General features: G+C 38.2%; 1 protein-coding gene across 2 annotated transcripts in view; it reads left to right on the top strand.

The window, feature by feature from the left end:
- Window positions 1–20595, top strand: part of FNDC1 (fibronectin type III domain containing 1) — a 97445-nt gene that overhangs the window by 71753 nt on the left and 5097 nt on the right. For both annotated transcript variants that reach the window (XM_060753662.2, XM_060753660.2), the window contains exons 15-16: window positions 14921–15000; window positions 16244–16273. In XM_060753662.2, the coding sequence (XP_060609645.2) occupies window positions 14921–15000; window positions 16244–16273 (110 nt within the window). The remainder of the gene's footprint in view (window positions 1–14920; window positions 15001–16243; window positions 16274–20595) is intronic.

Below are 20595 nucleotides of genomic sequence, written 5' to 3'. Positions count from 1 at the left end.
TTTGTGCATGAAGTCAGTGCAAAAGGCTGTAAAGCATGGACACAAAAGCCAGCGGAGCCTGAAAAAGTGATTTTGGGGAGATTACAACTCTGCAAAAAATGGGAGTTGCGGTGACGGTTCCAAGCTCAGTTCAGTGCAGCGAGACAAAGAGGGTTGAGGGGAGGAGTGAGAGCAAGTGGAGTTTGGAATTACGCACCCTACAAATATATTTTAGCCATATTTATAGGCAGACACATATCTACACAAAGAGTCAGATCTAGCAGAGCAATTCATCATTGCTTCAGGTGCTCAGAAATGTGTGTCATGAAGGTAACATATATTTTGGTGAGATGCTGCCCTCCATTCACTTAGGTGGGGCTTACTGAATACTGTATTGTGATTCTGCAGCTGTTTTCCACTTCAGTTCAGCCAGAGATCATTGCTGTCGGGCTGTTTCTTGAAAACCAAATGGTTTCCATTATGCACTTTTGAAAGAAAGAAAAAGGGAACTAAGGATCTAAGCTACATGGGGTGAGGCTGGGGATTATTCTTTTTCTCTGGCATCAAAACGCAGTGTACATTGTCAGCCATTATTATTTGTATTCTCTGTGAACTCATGGGCTGAAACAACCCCAGATCATTTGACATAAATAGTTTTTCAACCACTAGCAACATTTCTGTAATTGGGCAAACATGAACTGAAAGATTAAGAAGGACTAAAACCATGTGTTCATGATTATGTGCAGATTTTGAGGAAACTCTGACTCAGGCTAAACTAAACTCTACAGTAAATATATGTTCTACAGAATTCAGATCAGTTTCTCTCTTACTTATAAGTAGGCACATGTGATCCCCATCTGGATCATGTCTGCTTTACATACGTGGAGGATGTTTAATGAGCAAAGGCTAAAAGAGGGGGGAAATGGCATCAACTGAGTCATTTCCCCCTTCCCCTCCCCTCTGTGTGGCGTGGTTATATAAATTGGGAATGGACGTTTAAACATCCCTCTCCTGTCCATCTAGTTCCAGTTCAAATGAGGACAATATTTTCAAGTAAAAAGAAAAAAATACATACACACTATGTATGTATTATAGAACTAAGTTGAGCCCTGATTTCTTTTTCCTGGGGCTAGATGTGACTCTGTATTTCCATACACATTCAAATGCAGGTTCTTATGTTGTTGCTTGAGTTAAAGTAAAACAAAAAACCACAAGCTGCTTATTTCACTAAAGGCATTAATTCAGATCCTGGTGGGACTGTGAAATGTGCTGGAAAGGAAAGCGCAGAGTTCCCTTACACTCCATTGGTTTTACATGAAAGTTGAAATTTTATAATGGTCCTGCTTTTTAATATTCTTAACTATATCGAAAATCTACTTCCTTGAGTTTTTGAATATCTCAAGTCTGAACTATTTAGCATTTTTAAATTTAATAACATGTAAATTTAACTCATATATAATAAGGTTATGGGGATAAATCATAAACATGGTGATGGGTTTGAAATATGGATCATGATATGGATTATTAATTTGGAATGATCAATGAACTATGTTGTACAGGCTTAAACTAACACGTTTGTCTCCTTGACAACTTTTAAACTAGGAATGTTATTTATTTATTTGAAACAAATTCAGCTTGTAAAACAAAGATGAACTCATCCCTTGAAAACAGAACCATCACCATTTGCTTGGGAGGATTTTTTTTCCTACTCAACCACCAGAGTTTATTTTAAAGTTACATCATTTACATAATAGGTTGCTTGTGTAAACCATTATTTTGAAATTACTACTGTGGCTGTTTGGTACAGAGCCATTTCCGTTGTAGTGTCCAGATTAATAGACTCCCCTCCAAAATATCTTCCTGTTTTTAAGGACCAGCTGTTTTTTGTGGGATTTAATCTTGGATTGTTTTCAATTTGTTTCTTATTCTTCTGTCTTCTGTCTGAGGTAGTTTCTGAATTGTATGCTAATCTTTGCAGTCATATTGGGGGATTAGGAATGTTAGGTCAGAACTGACTCTTTAACCTTGACATGGCTACCTTTGAACATCATTTGCTAGCAAGGTGAAATAAAAGTATTTTTTAGGGCTTTATATTTTTCTTTCAGTATGATGCTCATATCCATAGGGGATGTGCTCCTGGATGTAATGTGGATATGTGAAAATCAGTAATAATAGCCAATCATATTGAAGTATTGAAGTCTGGGTCAAGAATACCATAAAATCACACTAGAGAATCTCGAACATGCCTAGAAAGGACTTTTTGTGGGCTGTGGATAAATGAATCATGGATATGAGGCCAGACTATGCTTCAAGAATCAAGTTGTTTTTTATAGACCTGAACAAGTTAAATCCAGATGGGCCGGTAGCTCTGGCAAATGTTTCCTTTCTGTTTCTAGATATCACAAGACTTGTAAAACCTTGTAATGGTTGTATCCACTCATGCATTCAATCCTGATCTAAATATATCTGGGGCTTCTCATACTTTCTGCTACCACACTGCCCTACATCCCTGGATCTGATCCCATATTATCTGCTTATCCCAGATTATCTGGCAGTGCAGACTCATATAATCCAATTTAAAGCAGATAATCTGGGATCAGATACTAGATTATATGGCAGTGTAGGAGGGATCTGTGATGTTTGAGGGATTCCACAATCATACCTTCCATGATCAAAACACCTTCCTTCGATGCTCCTGCACCAGCACATCCATTCCCAGTTTTTTGTTTGTTTGTTTGCTTTTGGAAATAATGTTAGTTAAAATGCATTGGTATAAAGCACTATACAATTTCAGCACTATATTTGTATAAGGACAAAATATATTATTCCTTGAATAAAGTGCATTGCAAAGGAAATATTTGACCGAATAGTTAAAATCATAGAATCAGAGTTTGAAGAGACCACAAGGGCCATCCAGTCCAACTTCCTGCCATGCAGAAACAGCACCCCTGACCATCCAGCCTCTACCTGAAACCCTCCAGAGAAAGAAACTCCCATCAGCCTCTGAGTCAGTATTTTCCACTGCCGGATAGCTCTTACCATCAGGGAGTTCTTCCTAATGTTTAGGTGGAATCTTTAGATTCCACCTAAACATTAGGACAACTAGAAACCTAATGAGGGAAGGAAAGGCAGAAGAAAGGTTTTGTGCCAAAGCTCATACCCCTATTTGTAATGTCATCAGTGGGCAGCCTGGAAGTGCTCAAGAAACCAACACAATGGATGCAGATATGGTAAGTTTCTAATACACCTGTATTAGAAACTCCTGGGATAGGGGGGGAAAGGCACCCTTCCTGCCCCCAGTTTAAAAAAAATCATAGGAAGTCTCCAAAAATCACAAGAAACAGACAAGGACAGGAGGCATGTCAGATGAATATTCTTTTTAAAAAATCTAAAAAATCTTTTAAGACTTTGGTGCATGGAGGTAGCAAACCAGGACAGTAGCAGAATGATGTTGGGCAATCTCCATTGCCGGTCCACCCCCCCCCCCCCCCCCAGAAAACCCATAAATAGTCCCTGACAGTTTCACAGTCCCAGGATATATCTTGTGTGCGGAGTCCAGGTGCTTCTTTGGTGGCATTTTCCATTCTTCCCTCATTGTACTTTAAAAAAAATATCCAGAGATAAATGAGAAGTGCTGATAAAAAACTTTGAAAACCAAACAAATAAAGGAGGGGAAGCAGCATAGCAGATTTACACCATCCACCCAGAAGTGCACGCTTGCCAGCGGCCTCCCATTATCCCATGTCATGGAAATGATATGGGATCGTGGCAACTGTGTGGTAATGTCCTTAGTCTCAAATATTCTCCCTGCTACTAAGAAATCACTCTCTGCCCCCACCACTTCAAATAGTAATTAAATTAAAAGCTGTGAAATTTTTAACATCTTGACTCTAAAGGGAGCCATGATAGAACATTGCTGCTTGGAATAACATCAAGCCATTGCAGTTAAATCCAGAATTTGTTTAACATTACTGTGTGGTGATGTATTTTCATAAAGAAATTAATTGTACCACTTGTACATTGACACTAAAACACAGAATTGCTTTTCCTCTCCAACTTTTTGGTCTAAGGCAGAAAGCCTAGATGGGAGCATAAATTTAAGATGTTTTCTCTGACTGTCCCAGAAAACAACCTGTCAATAGATGCTAGAATTATAAAGTAACACAGCTTCATAGAATTTGAAACCAACTCTAGGAACCATAGTATCCATGGGGCCAGAGTTTCTGCTCATAGAAGTTGTCAGTGTGTGAGTTTTGGAGAGCCATACATCCTCTTCAACTTTCCATACCACATCCCTGTTTTGTACTTGATAAGAATGACTGTGTATGTACATTATTTCACCGAATCTAGGATGCCATCAATTCCAAGATACCCCCACTTTTTGAATGTCAATTTGGGAGGGGGGGGGGGGTCCTTAGAAATCATAGACTCCTTAGAGATTGGGAGCAAGGCAGCTGAAGGACAGTGGAAGGGAGGCAGCTTAGAGATTGGAAATAAGGCAGCAAAGGAAGGAGATAAAGCAGCTTGATGGCTCCATGCTTGTTTCCTGCTGCCCCCCCCCCCCCCGCTTTCTTAGCCACTGCTGCCACTCATGATTTTTGGGTCAAAGTTTGGGTCAAAGATCTGGATGCAGTTAAAGGATTATTGTAGTGGAAACCCTGAAAAGCATGGATCTCCAGCCATAGAAGCTTTGTAATCACATCTAACTAAGCATGGTTACAGAGACTTCTGCAGGTCACAATGTGTGGGCCCAATGGTATGGCAACATTCAGGATAGGACTTACATGCTCACCGACATCCCCATGTCCACTTTTACTTTATGACTGTGCAGTTAATGCCTGCACTAGAAGATTAGTATAGTATTTCCTCCCTCTACCCTGCTCATTTCATACATTGAGTGAAATAGAATGACTGATGAGTTGTGCATTCTTTGTCCCTGAGCTTTATGGACTACCAAAACCTCCCAATCACTATGCACAAGCTCTGGTTTTTCCTCACATGACTACCGGTGGCACGAGACAGAGCAGATCAGCATACCATGGTATGTTGCCATGTCACATGTGTTACAGAAGTTGTGAGAAAGAAAGGGAGGAAAGGATAGCAGTGGTAGGCAGTTCTGTGTCTCTTGTAGCATCTAGTTCCTCAGTTAAATCAACAGCAGTGATACAACCAAGTGTCTGGATGGTTGCCTAGAAAACTGCATGGAATTGCTATTGTTTGCCATTTCTGTTGACAGTCGAGACTCATGTTTTGAAGTGTAGACTTTTAGGAAAATTGTAGGTCTTGGACATCAAGAGCTCTGGGTTGCATCTTGGCAGCCTTGAAGACTTCTAGTGTCTAAGTCACTTGGAGCACTTTCTTAGTGGTAAGCAAACCCAAGTGTTTGTATAATCGACCACTTTATTTTGTGTCCTCTTGCATGGAAATCAAGCAGCTGGAATAGCTGTCAAACAGTTTTCTTACAGGTTTTCCATTTGGCTTGTCAAATCTTTAACTCATCTTCAAATCCATTTAAAATATTGGAAGAAACATTGGTGACTTATAGTGACTCACGTTGCTCTTACAGATAAGCCACTCAACCTGATTAAAAATGAATTATGTGGGTATATTTTTGTCTCTAGAAATTGGCATATTCTTCACATCAAAGTCAAAGACTTCCACTCTTTTCTACCAGAGTCTGAATTACTGTGACAGAGGTTAAAATTCACCACAATGAATGATGGTTTAGTATTGGCTAGATCAAATGAGCCAATTTTCATCCCTCAGCAGCTTCTGAAAATGGTTCTTTCATAGGGATATCCAGCTCCTTACAAGTCTTACTATCAGAGATTAGAGGTAAAGAACTATAACACAATTCTCCCCTTCACCAAACCCATCACTGCCCCCTTACTGCCAACTCTTAAGTCAGGCCTCGTGCTAGTTTGCCTTTCTGAGAGTCAGACAGGAATCAAAGATATCTCCATGTACGATTCCCAGCAACCAACAGAGCCAAATGTGAGCAATGCTGTGAACTGAAGTTCTCTTCGTTGCTGAAACATAGCTATGAAGTCACAGAAGGCAGTGCTTAGAAGTGTTGGACAAGTCTTCCTCTCTTGGCTTAAGCCACTTCATAAATTTATATTTTGGAAAAGGTACTTTTGGAGACTAGTAGTCCAAAATGTCAAGTTTTCCAAACTCTGTAATGGAGGTAGCAGGAGATAATGATGTGTATCGTATTCTGAGTTTCTTGGAAGCAAGGCAATCTAGAAATGTGTCTGAAAGATAAATCAAGTCTGTTGGCTCTCATCCTAATGTTCAAGCGAATAGAGCTGGCAGTTTTGAATCTTAGCATGTGCTCCTTGAGCTGTGGAAAGCCTCTTCAGCTGCCTAGGAGAATGAGGGTCTATTTTTAAACTGCCAAAGAATATTTCCACAATGGGAAGGACTGTAGGAGGGAAATAAAGGGAGGAAAAGAAAACATAGCTCTCTTAAATCCCAAGCTTTTATGTGGTTCTCATCTGTCAAAGCCAGTATTCTAGACTGGAACATTATGTGAGGGTGTTGTTTTTCTCACCATGAATATTACACAACTCTTAGTAGCACTTGGACCCATTTACAGACAATAGTAAGCTGAAAAGTTATTAAATCTGAGGAACAAGTAAAGAATTAAGGCAAAATAACACTAACATTGAACTTATTTTTTCAATTATGTGCAGAATATAATGTTATAATACCATCCATTAAGAATAACAAGGAAAAAATCATTTTCCATGTAGGAGAAGCAATGTATCTCCTCCTTCTGAATTGCTGTGTTGTCTCTGGCTTATGGTGACCCGAAGGCAAATGCATCATAGAGGTTTCTGAAGTCACTTAGTGAGTTTCCAGGGCTGAGCAGGGAATCGAACCCTGGTTTTTAGAGATCACTACACTGACTCGTACTGTTAAGTCAAAGTTATCAACAAATGCAGTAGTTTTCAACTAATTTAGATTGAGATCCACTGTTAGATCACAGCCTTGCTTATAGTGACTCACAGTATCAGAACTACCATGGATCCCAAAATTTGATTATGATAAAGGTCATCTCAGGACTGAAAAAAGCATGAGTATTCCTCACTAATATAAATATAAGTAGGTCAGAATTTCATGAAGTTTGGATGTAAAATATGGGAAAGTTTCGTTTGTTCTTCCTTTTCTCTCTCTTTAAAATTACAGACATATTTAATATATCAAGTAGTGCAATATTTAATATATTAACTTCTGAAATATTTCCAGGAAAAATACGCACTTTTAGATGTTCGGTTCTGGTTATGGTCTTTAAACTATTTTATGACTTGGACCAGGTAACCTGGAGGATTACCTGTCTCCTCATAAACATACCAAGACCTCAAGATCATATTCTGAGCCCAGTAAACACCACCAGTTGGTATTTACTGGCTGGTTGTGTTTATTGGGTAAGGACCTTTTTACCAGTGGCAGTTTGGCTGTAGATCATTCTTCCTAGAGTTGCTCACTTCATTTCAGCCCCAAACAAAACACTTTTTTTCCTGAGACTGTTTAATCAGTGCTTGGGAAATGTCAGAAGTAGCATATGATTATTTTAAATAAGGAAATGAATAAAGTATTCTGAAAGGCTTTGAACATTTTGATAGTTATTGCCACTTTGATGGCAACAGAAATCATGTTACTTTGAATAAGTGCTGCATCTCTTCCACGATGAAAATCGGTGCGCTAGATTATAGTCATGTTAGTTCATTTGAATTCAGTATCATAGTAAATATATTAATTAAGTTCAGCATGCCTATTCATGAGGAGGAACAGATGAACTAGAAAGGGAGCAATTTGTTTTTGTCTGAACCTGCTGAGAAGGACAAGATTCTGCCCCCTCCTCTCCCTCACTGAGTGAATTGAATGCAAACTCCTTTTCCACCTCGAATTCAGTTTGAGGCAATGGAACTAAAAAGAGATCAAAGGAAAGTGAGGGGAGGGGAAAGAAACTGGGACATTTTTAAAGTACCTGAAAAACATTTCGGGGAAAAAAAGTTAAAACCTGGCTTTTTGAGCAAGCATTTGCAAATGCAGTGTAACTGGCAAATGACTGGATGATGTGACTGGAAAATGATTTTAGTAAAGAGACGCTGAGGACTTACCTTTTAATTGGTTTTATATGGTTTTATATTATATGTTAAATGTTTTAAATTATATTTTATGTTGTTGGGGGCATCGAATTCTGCCGGCTGTAAACCGACTTGAGTCACCTTCGAGCTGAGAAAGGCAGTATATAAAAACGGCAAATAAATAAATAAATATGGTATTAATTGAGACTGTCTTTATCAAACTGGTATTAGGTTGAGCTTCCCCTTTTTAACCTACTACTTTAAAAGGGATTAATCAACATGATATAGTAGTATTGGGAGTTAATTTCTCCAGTAAAATTTGAGCGCCTTGATGACTTGTCATTATTTTATAATGCCCATTCACTTTGTGCAAATAAAACATCAATTGGTTATGATTTCAGTTGGTAATTTTAATCTTTTTAGTAACATTTAGTGAATATGATTTATTGTGAGCAGTTTCACTAATGTGTAATCAATTTTATATAGCCATTTTAAAAAAAACCCTCAAACTTTAAACAAGCAGAAACAAGCATTCTGTTGCTCTCAATGACTTGACCAATCTGTAAAGTGGATTCCAGTCCCACAGCAATTGCATTCCATTAGAAAATCTGATATGTATTCACCTACAGTTAATTAATAGTAAGGTTAGTTGAACTCCTAGAGGAAAAATGTTTCATTTGGGGTTCCAACATCACAAAGGGGATATCTCTGATTTTCACTTGCTAGCTGGAAGTCCCTTGTATCTCCAGATAGTGCTAGAAAAACTTCAGTCTAGGGATTTACTTTATTTACTCAAATGTAATAAGGACCTTTCTTTTGCTAAATTACCTTGCAAAAATTGGGGTGTGCATTAAGATTCAGTGGCGCCTTACAACCGCACACCCAAGGGGTCTTCCCAACTGGCCCCATTCAGGCACCAAGGCTGGTGAGATTTCACCTGGTTCGGCATGGGAGTGGCACTTCTTCCCTCATGGCCGGTTTCACTTTCTTCTCCTAGCTGAGAGAACCACCAGAAAGCCCCTCTCACTTTCCCCTAAGTTTCTGGTGCTTCTCTCAACCAGAGAAATGCCAGAAAGCCCTCTCCCCTTCCCAGCTGGCTTCTCTTTTGTCTCTCATCAGATGAGAGACAAAGGAAAAGCATGCCCCCCCCCCACCCAACCTGAGACTGCAAGTGGAATCACTTGCACCTTGGTGGGAATGGGCACAAAATGGATAGAAAATTCATTTTTTTGTAATGTGCACCACCAAACTGTGATGCAAATTACAATTGATGGCGCACTACATTCAAGTAAATTGAGTGCACTTAGGGAAAATAAAGTAAGGAATAATTAATAATAATAATAATAATAATAATAATAATAATAATAATACAACAGCCAGCATAGTGATCTTGTTTGCTGTGTACTAATCTTGTTATGTTTCAAATAATAATAATTGTAGCTGAGAATGTTGTAAGCAACCCAATGGGTTTATTGGAGTTGCTACTGGAAAGTGCTCTGTCAGCAGTTCTTTCTTTCTTATTAGTTGAAGGTTCTGGAGGGATCTAGAGAATTCTTAAGAAGATGTTGTGTTGCACCATTGAGATATCCAGTCTTATCTAGAATCATGGTAAAAGTAAAGTTTGTTCATAATGTTGCTTCTGTCTGAAACACTAGATAGCTTCCATTGTGGAGACAATACAGAGCCAATTGTGACAAAAGTGTGAATAGACAGTTCTTTTAGTTGCTGATCTCTGAAGTTGTGAGCACTGTGATGGTGTCTTTTGATAAGGATCTTAAAATATGGACAGTTTCTAGCAGAATTTAGGCAGTGTGGAGAAAACAGGAAATATACCATAACAGAAAAAAGCATAAAGGAATTTGAGATACAAACCTAATTTAAGAAGTAATCTGAGGCCACCAAGGCTGTTCTCCAAGAAGTTATCTTGTAACCAGTAACAGCCACTTCTAATTCAAATATATCCCTATGGGTTTTGTGTCATATTCCCCTTGGGATAGTAACAATACAGTGGGATATTTTGTTATGCCAGGTTAGTCCCTTTCTTTGGGGAAGTTCATAATGCAGGAGACAGGCAATCGCTTTTTGGTTACTTAAAGATGGTTTCATGATAGAACCAACAGTACCCACTGACATACATGAATGCCCCCTATGTTTTTTGTTCCACTATTTTTTCTTTAATCAGGCTTTTTTGCTCATTTTACCACTTTGATTTTCAGAATACACAGTATTCCGAAAAAACAATTGTCTGTTTCTAGTCTTAGTTATTGCCTGAAGTCCTGGTACTTGGAGCAATAATCACTTTAGAATTTCCTATGCAACGTAGCATTTAGGTTAGTTAGAAGTTGAATGGATTATTGCCAAGGACAATAATCCAAGTTTTGGTGGCATTTTTCCTGACTGAGCCAGTTACTTAGGAAGGTCATGTGGTTTTAAAGGATGCTGTTCTTTTGGCGAGGCTCACTTTTGGATGAGAAGCAAAAGAAAGAGCCAAGTCATAGCTAGAGAATGCCAATATTTTTCTTGCCAGAGGCAGGGAGTGTGTGCACGTTTGCAAGTGCAGAAACTAGCACAACTTATATGGCCCAGTTCTCCAAAATGATGTGCAAGGTATCTGTTGAACATGTTCAATTGCTTGAGAACACATAGTAATATATTTTTAAATCAACTTCTGTATTATGGGTAGAAATGATTCTCTTAAATCACTTCCTTCAATCTACTCCAACTCCTCCCTCCATTGCCTCACTTATGCATGGCCCTCACATCTTGAAGTGGGTCAGAATCATTGGTGGGCTCCTCTATCTACCACTAAAGTTAAGGGCAGTGTGATGCTCTATAGGATTTAGGGGGAAAATCAGTTTAAACAACTTATGCTGATTTTAAAAACTATATGGATGTACATAATAACAACTTACAGTAATATCAAAATTATCTCAAAGTATTTTTAGCTTTTGTTGATGCAATTTTTTTTAGAAACTTCAGTAAAATCAACTTCCTTAGCTAAACCATTTTCGATGCACAAAATTGCTAGAGGAGTAAGTCACTCTTAACTAGTTGTGCTTTGCCATGTCTGCTGAATGATTTTTCAGCTGAAGAAACAGTAACTGGTTCTGTACAAAACAGTCTAATGGAGAGGCAGATATTGGCAAATATACCTTGCAGGGTTTTTTTTTTGTTGTAAATTACATTCAGAAGCCTTTCCCAGTATCAAAAAGGTAAGATGAAAAAAGGGGGAGTCTTGAGGCCACTCTAAGATTAACCTATTTATTTATGAGAATCCAGAGAGGAACCCTGAGACCATCTTGTTAAAGGGAGAGGGGATATATTTTCTCCTTATTTCAGGGAGGTAGTGCTATGAGATGCCTGCTTTTGAGGAGAAGTGAAAGATAGGAAGTGATGGCTAAGGTCAGGTGCCTGCATATATGCGTGAGAGGGGGGCAGTGGGAGCCTTGTGTCTCTGCACAAAGGAGTGAGGCCAGGGATGCTCCACCAAAGGAAGGGGAGGAACTGGAACCAATGAGCTGGTTGATCTGCCATACTGGCATCCGCTAATCCCAGGCCTCCAGGCTAGAGCCCTGTCCACCCTCCCTGTGAGGGACATGCACTTATGAAGTGGATATCCTTGCTAAACATTAGCAGGATGTATTATCCAAGCTCCCCCTGTAGGTTGGGGGGGGGGGGAGAAGAGACTATGTAGTGGTTATTGACACATTTATTAGGAGAAAAGGCAATTTAAGTGAACACAAGAATTACAACATAGCTTTCAGAAAATACACTTTGGAAAAAAATGCATTTTAACTAGTGAGGTCATTATTATAATAAAACGAACAGTTTACAAATAATGACAACCATGATTTTTGTTTATATGACCATGGAGGCATTGTATTCTAAATGTTGCTGTATTCCATTTGTTTTTATCTTCTGTTTACTAGTCCCAGGTGGCTGAGTCTTCTGTTTCTACTTATGTAATGGATTGTGTTGTTTTAACACAACATTAGCTGGTAGGAAATGGGGACTTCTGATGCTAGTGATGGGGACTAACTCATGATCCCTGGTTTAAAGAGGGTAAACTCTGAAGAGCATCTTGTGCATATCCAAGGACATCTTTATCAACGATCTCACTAAATAAATGGAATACATGTGCATGGAAGCAACAATAACCTGTTAAGACAAAAAAGCTGCATTACAATAACTCATATTTCTTGTGTGAAGGAGCCTAAAAATATAGCCTGGTAGTGTTCAAAGAAAAGAAGTCTGGGTAATGCTATCTTAAATTCAGGAGAGACATCTAATCTAATTTTTGTAATTGGGACCCTGGTTCTGAAAGGGATGGATGTTTTAGTTTAAATACCACCAGGATTTTAATTTGAATGGTGAAGGGCTTGTTTACCAAACTTGGTTCATATTGATCAAGCCATGTAGGAATCTTTGAGGAAAATACACACATATTTTCACATAGATTCATTGTTTTATTACTGTCCATACCGTATATTTCACATTACCTCTTGTTCACACATTTTGATATGTGGTTTTAATATAGGTAGTATAAAGTAGAGCCAAAGCCAAGGAAAGAAATTATTCATGAAAACAGCACTGGAGAATGATCCATCAAATAGCATTAGAGAAATTGCCCAATCATTCTCCAATGGTGTGTGATGGGTTAAAAAACAAACCTAAAACCACTTTGGTATGAAAGGCAGTTTATCTAAGTACAAAATTCTATTTTAAAACCTGTTTTCCTGGATGGATAAAGATTGTAGTGATAGATTAATAACCAATCCAGTGGTATCCTTTGTGCCATAGGAAAATCATGGAAAAATATGTGTTTGATTTCTTCAAAGGAATGTGCCTACTGAAATCCTCTTCCACTAAAGGAATGCTCCTTAGCGTTTATGTTGGGGACTAGCCACCCCCACCCCCCACCCCACATTCTCAATGTGCCAGTTCTATATATGTTCCCAATTGCTTCAATTGCATTTTCCCCTGAAAATCCTTTGTGGATCAGCACCATACCAAAGATCACCAATTTTGGGTCACATTAACTTATTGGACCAGCACCGGGATTGTGGCGCAGCTGGCTGAGTGTCAGCTGCATTAAGATCACTCTGACCAAAAGGTCATGAGTTCAAAGCCAGCCCGGGCTGGAGTGGGTGTCCAGCCATTGTGTAGCCCGTTGTCAACCTTTGCAACCCGAAAGACAGTTGCATCTGTCAAGTAGGAAAATAAGGTACCACCTTGTGTGGGAGGCTAAATTTACCTAATTTATGAGGCCATAAAGAAAAAAGACTCCGGGGAATGTGGAATGCGGAAGAACTTCATCGGTGTCGTTGATGGACGATGGAAAGCAGCAGCTCCCCTGGCGGCCAGAAAAAAGTTAAATAGCCTCGGTGTATTTGTCTGTTAAATGTTGTTTGTCAAACTGGCATTGAATGTTTGCCATATATGTGTTTACTGTAATCTGCCCTGAGTCCCCTGTGGGGTGAGAAGGGCGGAATATAAGAACTGTAAATAAATAAATAATAAATAGATTTATCTCCTTTTTTGCTGATTTCTGTGACTGCACTAGGGCATAAAATGAACCTGGCTAAGTGTCTTTTAAGTGTGTCTATGGGCATTCATCAATAAATCCTAGACACAGTGTAATCCTGTTTAACTCTAGGAAATTTATTTTATTTTCATAGCTTTGGGTTCAGACAGAAATGCATTCAGATCTTTGTATCTTTAATCTTTTTTTTGAAAGTTCCAAGGCCATGTGCTATGATTTAGGTGGTATTTCTAAAATATGAAGATGTGTATCAGTCTACTAAATAAATCAGTGTAAAAAAAGCTTTATTCAATGTAGACATACATTTCATTATAAACCTGCAACTTTGACAGTGTAGATCCAGTGTGAGACTCTATAACGCCACTGTACTTATATCACAAAGGGACAGAACACTTATAAACCTGAGGGAAAAGGTCTGTTTTGCCAGCACGTAGTAGTGCACCCATGAAATTGGACTTTAATGATGTTCTGGTCATTAAATGATTTCCATAATGAATACTTTAATCTAAATTGTTAATTCTCAGAGCCCACAATTAGTGCCTTCTTGCTTCTTTTTTTCTGGAAAAAAGCCCAATCTTTCTTTAAAATGCTCAACAGTTTTTATCTTATCAAAGTAGATAATTTCTCAATTTCAGCCAATTCCAACATTCCCATGATCCAGTCTTCTTGAGATGATGTTTCTGTGTTCTTTTATTTCTTCTCCTCCAACAGTCTTGCTGCAGCAATCATATATTGTAGCACTCTCTTGTTTAGTCTTAAGCATTTCATGTGTTGTGTTTTATAATGAAGGCTAATGGATGAGTCCTTCATCAACATGTAGCAGCCACGGAGTGATAACTTGACTAAACTGTGCTGTATTGCTTCAGAACTGAAATCCTTGTGAAAGAAATCAGGAAGGGTTGATTCATGGTATATTTCAAGCATTACTGGACTCAAAATAGTTGTTGATAGAGATGAAAATAGTTCAGGTCCAGGCCTACACTGAGTCATTACACTCATTGGTTGGCCTTTGGCTAGCCTCACATTCTCAGCATTATCTATATCATGAATTGTTGTGACTGAAGTAGTGAGGAGAGCTGTGTCTGATGCCTTTAGACCATTCGAGAAAAGGTAGGATAGCTATGTGAAATCGTATTTAAACCATAATGTTTGTCTGATATTTTCTTAACACCATTATTATGCTGGTCAGTGACTGTAATAAAGTTTTGTATTGTATTGTTAATGTCATTATTATGCATAGATTTATTCCTTTTTAATGGCCTTCATGGGTTTTTTTTTTCTTCCTCTTCCTCTCCTCCATCTTCAGGTATTACTTCAGAGTTCAAGCAAAGAATCCATTTGGTTTTGGACCTATAAGCTCATCTATTTCCTATGTTACCGAATCAGGTATGGCTTAAAACCACAAACTGAAATTAGATTCTAATAATAGGAATTCAGTTTGACTCATTGAAAAGGAATAAAATTACAGTAGTAGTAAATTTTCCACTGCAAATGTTTCAGAAACCATTTCATCACCTCTTTTCCCAAAGCTTTGGAACTAGCAATATTAAAATCCAAAGTGTCCTTTCCAACTTCAAATAATTTCAATCTATATTAGTGTAGCCCATACCAGAGCTTATCTATATTTCACTGGAGAATAACTTAGCAATTTTGGTAGTTTTTCTACTATTGTTTAGATCTGTTATCCAAACTTAGCTTGAAACTACAAGGCAGGTTTTCAACATTAGAAATCTATGTCTAATTTTTTTAAAGCCAATCTATAATGCAGTCTTTCTCTTTTTCTAATGTCCTCCTTACTGAGTATTATTGATTTTTCAGTTAACCGTGTCGTCTTTTGATCAGTTCAGAGTACAATAGCCTCAGTTTAGTCATTTTGGCTTCTAGTGAGAATTCAGAGTTGAATCTTGCTTGAAAACTATTTTGAATCTACAAAAGTATGTAAATTGTAATGAACTGATTAGTGAGCTAGTGTTTATTCAGCTAATAGGCTGAGATGTCTTTAATGGAGTGACAACCTCATATAGACTTTAATGAATAATGAATATGTTTGCTCTAAACTATGTTGTAGATGTGGACAATATCTTCTCAATTAGTTCTATGGATGTCATTTCCTAGTTAAAAAGCAACATAATTTGTTTACCACTCATACCATCACCACTTGAGTTCATGCATCATATTCATGAGAATAGAATTTTCTGAATTGTTATTTTGGATCTTGATTTATATGCAAGGTAATATGCAGCACTAAGCAATTTGATTATTTTGATAAATCCACCACTGTGTTCTTTTTCTTTTCATTTTTAATTATTCTATAATAATTGACCAAAAGGATATTACGCTAATGAACAAATTTATAACAATGGCAGATACATATGTAAATTTCACTTTCCTGGATATTAAAAAAAAAACCTGTGAAGACTTTTCCCCCAAAAGAACATTGTATACCCAGTTAAAAGAACAGGGTTGGTTTGAATTGAATCTGTTGGTAGATTTTACTTTGAAAACAGATACGAATGAGAACATACTTTCTCAACCTTTTTTGCTGTATAAAATGTAATTCACTTTGGCTTTAGGGGATAGACATTTTCAGAATAAACCACTCAAGTGTTTTCTTATTTCTTCCTTACAGATAATCCTCTACTTATTGTCAGACCACCGGGTAAGTCTCACTGCTGTTTGCGGATATTGTTTTGTCCCAAACATTGCAAAGGTTACAGTTGAGTCCTTATGTAATTGATGGAAAAACTGAAAACAACTGACAGGAAGCAGGATATGAAAAACTGCTCTTTTGCTTTATACTGTTAAGGGTGTCCTATATAGCTTCTTAAACTCTCCAGTGCTGGAGATAGGATACTGAACTGTAGAAATAGGGAACATTTGGCTGCTAAATGTTTTCAGCTCACAAAAACAGCAGCCAACATGAATAATGGTGAGTGATTATGGGAACCATAAGCCTAATGATCTAAAAGGTTAAAGGTTCTCCATCACTGTCTAGGTTTGACAGTTTGGTGTATAACTGTTTTTATGACATTCTCAAAATTATGGACTTTATAGTTTTAAGAACCCAATAAAAATTCACTCCACGTTTTATCATTGGATGAAAGTGACTTTGGATCCTCAAGTTGGCAAGGCTTTTAGTATGTGTGTCTATCATCTGAAGACTTACTCAGGAGATCCCTCGTTGTCCGAGTAGGATTGTCTACAAAGATCAGTGTACTGGTGGTGGGTCTGTAGGTGACTGTGGAGCCTTATTCTTGATCTGCATGTTCTCCCGCAGTGAGGGCATTGGTTTCCAGGTGGAAGGCAGTCCCAGTCGGGGTTGGCTTGAGGTGCCTTCTTCTTGGCATGTTTCTCTCTTTTGCCCTCCATTTGCCCTCTGTAGATAGTCCATATCTCACAGGGGTACGGAAGGGTTGGGAGGACAATTGCTTTATAAACAAGCACCTTGATATCCCTACGGATGTCCTGGTCCTCATTTTCTGTGAGTGCAGAAAAATGCTGCACTCACAGAGCTCAGGCGGTGTTGTATTTCAGTGTCAATGTTGACTTTTTTGGAGAGGTGGCTGCCAATGAATATTCACTCCATGATTTTTCATTTGATGGAGGTGACTTTGGATCCTCAAGTTGGCAAGGCTTTTAGTATGTGAAGATCCACCTAGCTAAATATGGAAAAGCTCATCACCAGAAAAATGATGATCAGGTAGCAAATTATTCATGATAAGTGTTCCCCAAAGTGTTGCTTTTTGTTTCATTGTAGCAATGCACATGGAATCACCTATCTTTATGGTATGAAGCTCAGATTTCATCTTTAATATGGAGCTTTGGTCAAACAAACTGAAGAGCATGGACAGATGTAGCAACACTGGATACTATTAACAGTTTTCCATGAGTTTTTCAAATGTTAATATTCAAAGAGGGTGAGAAAACTCATAAATAAGAGACAAAGTGGTCTACTCCTCCTCTATGCCCAGCACTGAAACCAAGAATGGTTTCTGGAGAAAATCTGGAGGAAGGTGGCAGCTTCTTGTCCCTGTTTTCTCCGTTTTAAACACTTTGGTAAACATATTGTCAGCATTTGTGGGTTTGTTAATATAGTTGATGTGAAACTTTTATCCCTTATTTTTTCTTTCCTTCTATAATATACTTCTTATATTTTCCTCATATAATTCCTGTTAGCTTGATACACAGTTAGGCCCCATCAAACCGCATGTTGAAACTTCATTATGTGGAAGTACAGACCAGGCCTTAGTATATCTTTTGACATAATACAAGACATATTATTTTATAATGTACCCCAAGTTTTTATGTTTAGTATTTTAAAAGCACTGACTGTGCCAAGTGACTCTTCAATGCAGACCTGAGTGTAAAATGAAACCCATCTGGCGTGCTTCACAGCAGCAATTGCACTGAAATGCGGTCAATTTCACAGAGACTTGTTCATGGGGAACCACCATGCTGATGGATAGCATGGGAATGTCGAGTGCTTCAATACAGATCCACTGAATACTTTTCTTTCCATGAACACTTCATTGTTTTATTTCCACTGGCCAAAATTCTGGAAATAATGGTACATGGGAGAAGTGTTACATACAAAAGAAGCCTCATTAAGCACAAGTCAGAGGTTCTGAAACCCATTTCAGCAAAGCTCAATGGAGGTTATTCCTGCGTGTTGTTCATGCATTTATGTATGTTTACGGGATTATCGCTTAGCACTTTCAGGGTCAGAAGAGTCTTTTAAAGAAAAGACAAAATGTTGCTTTGTCTGTTCTCCCATTTAAAATGTGGTTCCCATGCTGTGGAACAGTTGCCAGTGATATAAAAGGGACAGAGCACACAGGGAGAGGTCTTGAGAAAGAAACAAAACCACAACTTTCACAGTGTAACCATCCTTCATCTTAAGTATGGGTAAATTACAATTCTATTTTGGACGAGAGGTAGATGTGGCTGTTTGATCTGTTTAACAACTCACAGACAAGGCTGCTAGTTTGTGTATTCAAGCGGCCTAGTGTGAAGCCTTGTAAGCTGAAATGCTTAAAGATAAAAACATTTAGAGCCTACTGCCTGACCAAAATGATTTGCTTTCATGGTGCAGCCACAGGGATGCCCCATTCAGTTAAGTCAAGGAGGCAGATCCATGGGAGCACTTTTTGTGTTCGCAAAATTCTTGTCTCCATTGAAATGACCAGGGCAGTCCATTGGCACCACGCTTACACATCAGACCACACAGGATTTGGAATCAATACATTTAGTTTCAAATGAATGCTGTAACTGGTTCCCATAACCCTCCTAGAGGAGCAAGAGTTGAATTACCAGATTTGTGAGGAAAACTTGAATGCACACTGAAGACTTCTGCTCTGTGGCACCCAAATTGTGGTTTGGGACTGTAGTTGCTTTCAGACGTTTTGGAGCAATATTAAGAGTGTTGACACAGGATCACTTCAGAACTGTACTATATATAATAATGTAAATGTCATGTGAGTTAGCCTGATACCCTTTTTAAACCCAGGTATTCCATTCAGCTGTTGGCAGAATTATTATGGCAGCGTCTCAACCTGTGGGTCGGGACTCCTGGGCGGGGTCACGAGGGCATGTCAGCGGGGTCACCAACGACCATCAGAAAACACAGTATTTTCTGTTAGTCATGGGGGTTCTGTGTAGAGAAGATTGGCCCAATTCTTTCGTAGGTGGGGTTCAGAATGCTCTTTGATTGTAGGTGAACTATAAATCCCAGCAACTATAACTCCCAAATAACTCCCCAAACTCCACCAGTGTTCACATTTGGGCATATTGAGTATTTGTGCCAAGTTTGGTCCAGATCTATCATTGTTTGAGTCCACAGTGCTCTCTGGATGTAGGTGAACTACAACTCCAAAACTCAAGGTCAATGCCCACCAAACCGTTCCAGTATTTTCTGTTGGTCATGGGAGTTGTACGTACCATGTTTGGTTCAATTCCATCATTGGTGGAGTTAAGAATGCTCTTTGATTGTAGGTTAACTATAAATCCCAGAAACTGCAACTTCCAAATGACAAAATCAATCCCCTCACAACCCCACCACTCTTCAAATTTGGGTGTATTGGGTATTTGTGCCAAATTTGGTCCAGTGAATGAAAATACATCCTGCATATCAGATATTTACATTACAATTCATAACAGTAGCAAAAATATAGTTATGAAGTAGCAATGAAAATAATGTTATGGTTGGGAGTGACCACAACATGAGGAACTGTATTAAGGGGTCGTGGCATTAGGAAGGTTGAGAAACACTGGTTTGTGGCTTTTAATTGAAACAGCCTCTGATCTAAATTATTAAAAGGTAGCCCATGCAATTAAATATTCATTCTTCTTCTCTTCTTTTCTTTTTACTATTACATTTTCTAATTTAATAATGAGCACCGGTTTAAATAGAAAAAAACACCTAAATTTCAATTCAGAGCCTAACTTTTAAAAGATCTTGTTTCTTAGACCATTTTAAAATGGCACATAAACATATTGTAATTCGCACTAAAATCTCTAATCTTTTTAGGATGGATTGAGAGAGGTGTGTGAGTGTGAAATAGTGAAGTGTATTTCAATTTTTGTTTTTCAGATGTCTTAACAGCCTTGATTTTACACTTCTTCTGGATTCAATTTACATTGAGAATAGAGATTAATTTCATGAAATGCCTTCAGTGGTGATAGCATGCCATTCTGTTATCTACCACCTGCTTTGAAAAAAATGTATCTCAATTTATTCATCATTTAGAGTTAATTTTGTTCCAAGATGTTGGTAATTGTAGAGAAAATTAGTTTAAGCAAGTTATGACTGAAACCTAACAGTTCTCAAGCTCTGGCTCTGTAGATATTTTGGTGTTTGGTGCCTAGAAGTCTTCGTCAGTATGACCAATGACTGAGAATTTGGAAGCTAAAGCCCAAAACATCCCCAAAGGTTGGGAACCGCAGGCTTAGGATTTGAGCATTACAGTATTTTGTGGGAAGTGA

Source organism: Anolis sagrei, chromosome 1 (assembly GCF_037176765.1).
Source record: "Anolis sagrei isolate rAnoSag1 chromosome 1, rAnoSag1.mat, whole genome shotgun sequence".
Lineage (NCBI taxonomy): Eukaryota > Metazoa > Chordata > Lepidosauria > Squamata > Dactyloidae > Anolis > Anolis sagrei.
The sequence above is the reverse complement of the archived record's forward strand: the minus strand, read 5'-3'. Positions and strand labels throughout refer to the sequence as shown.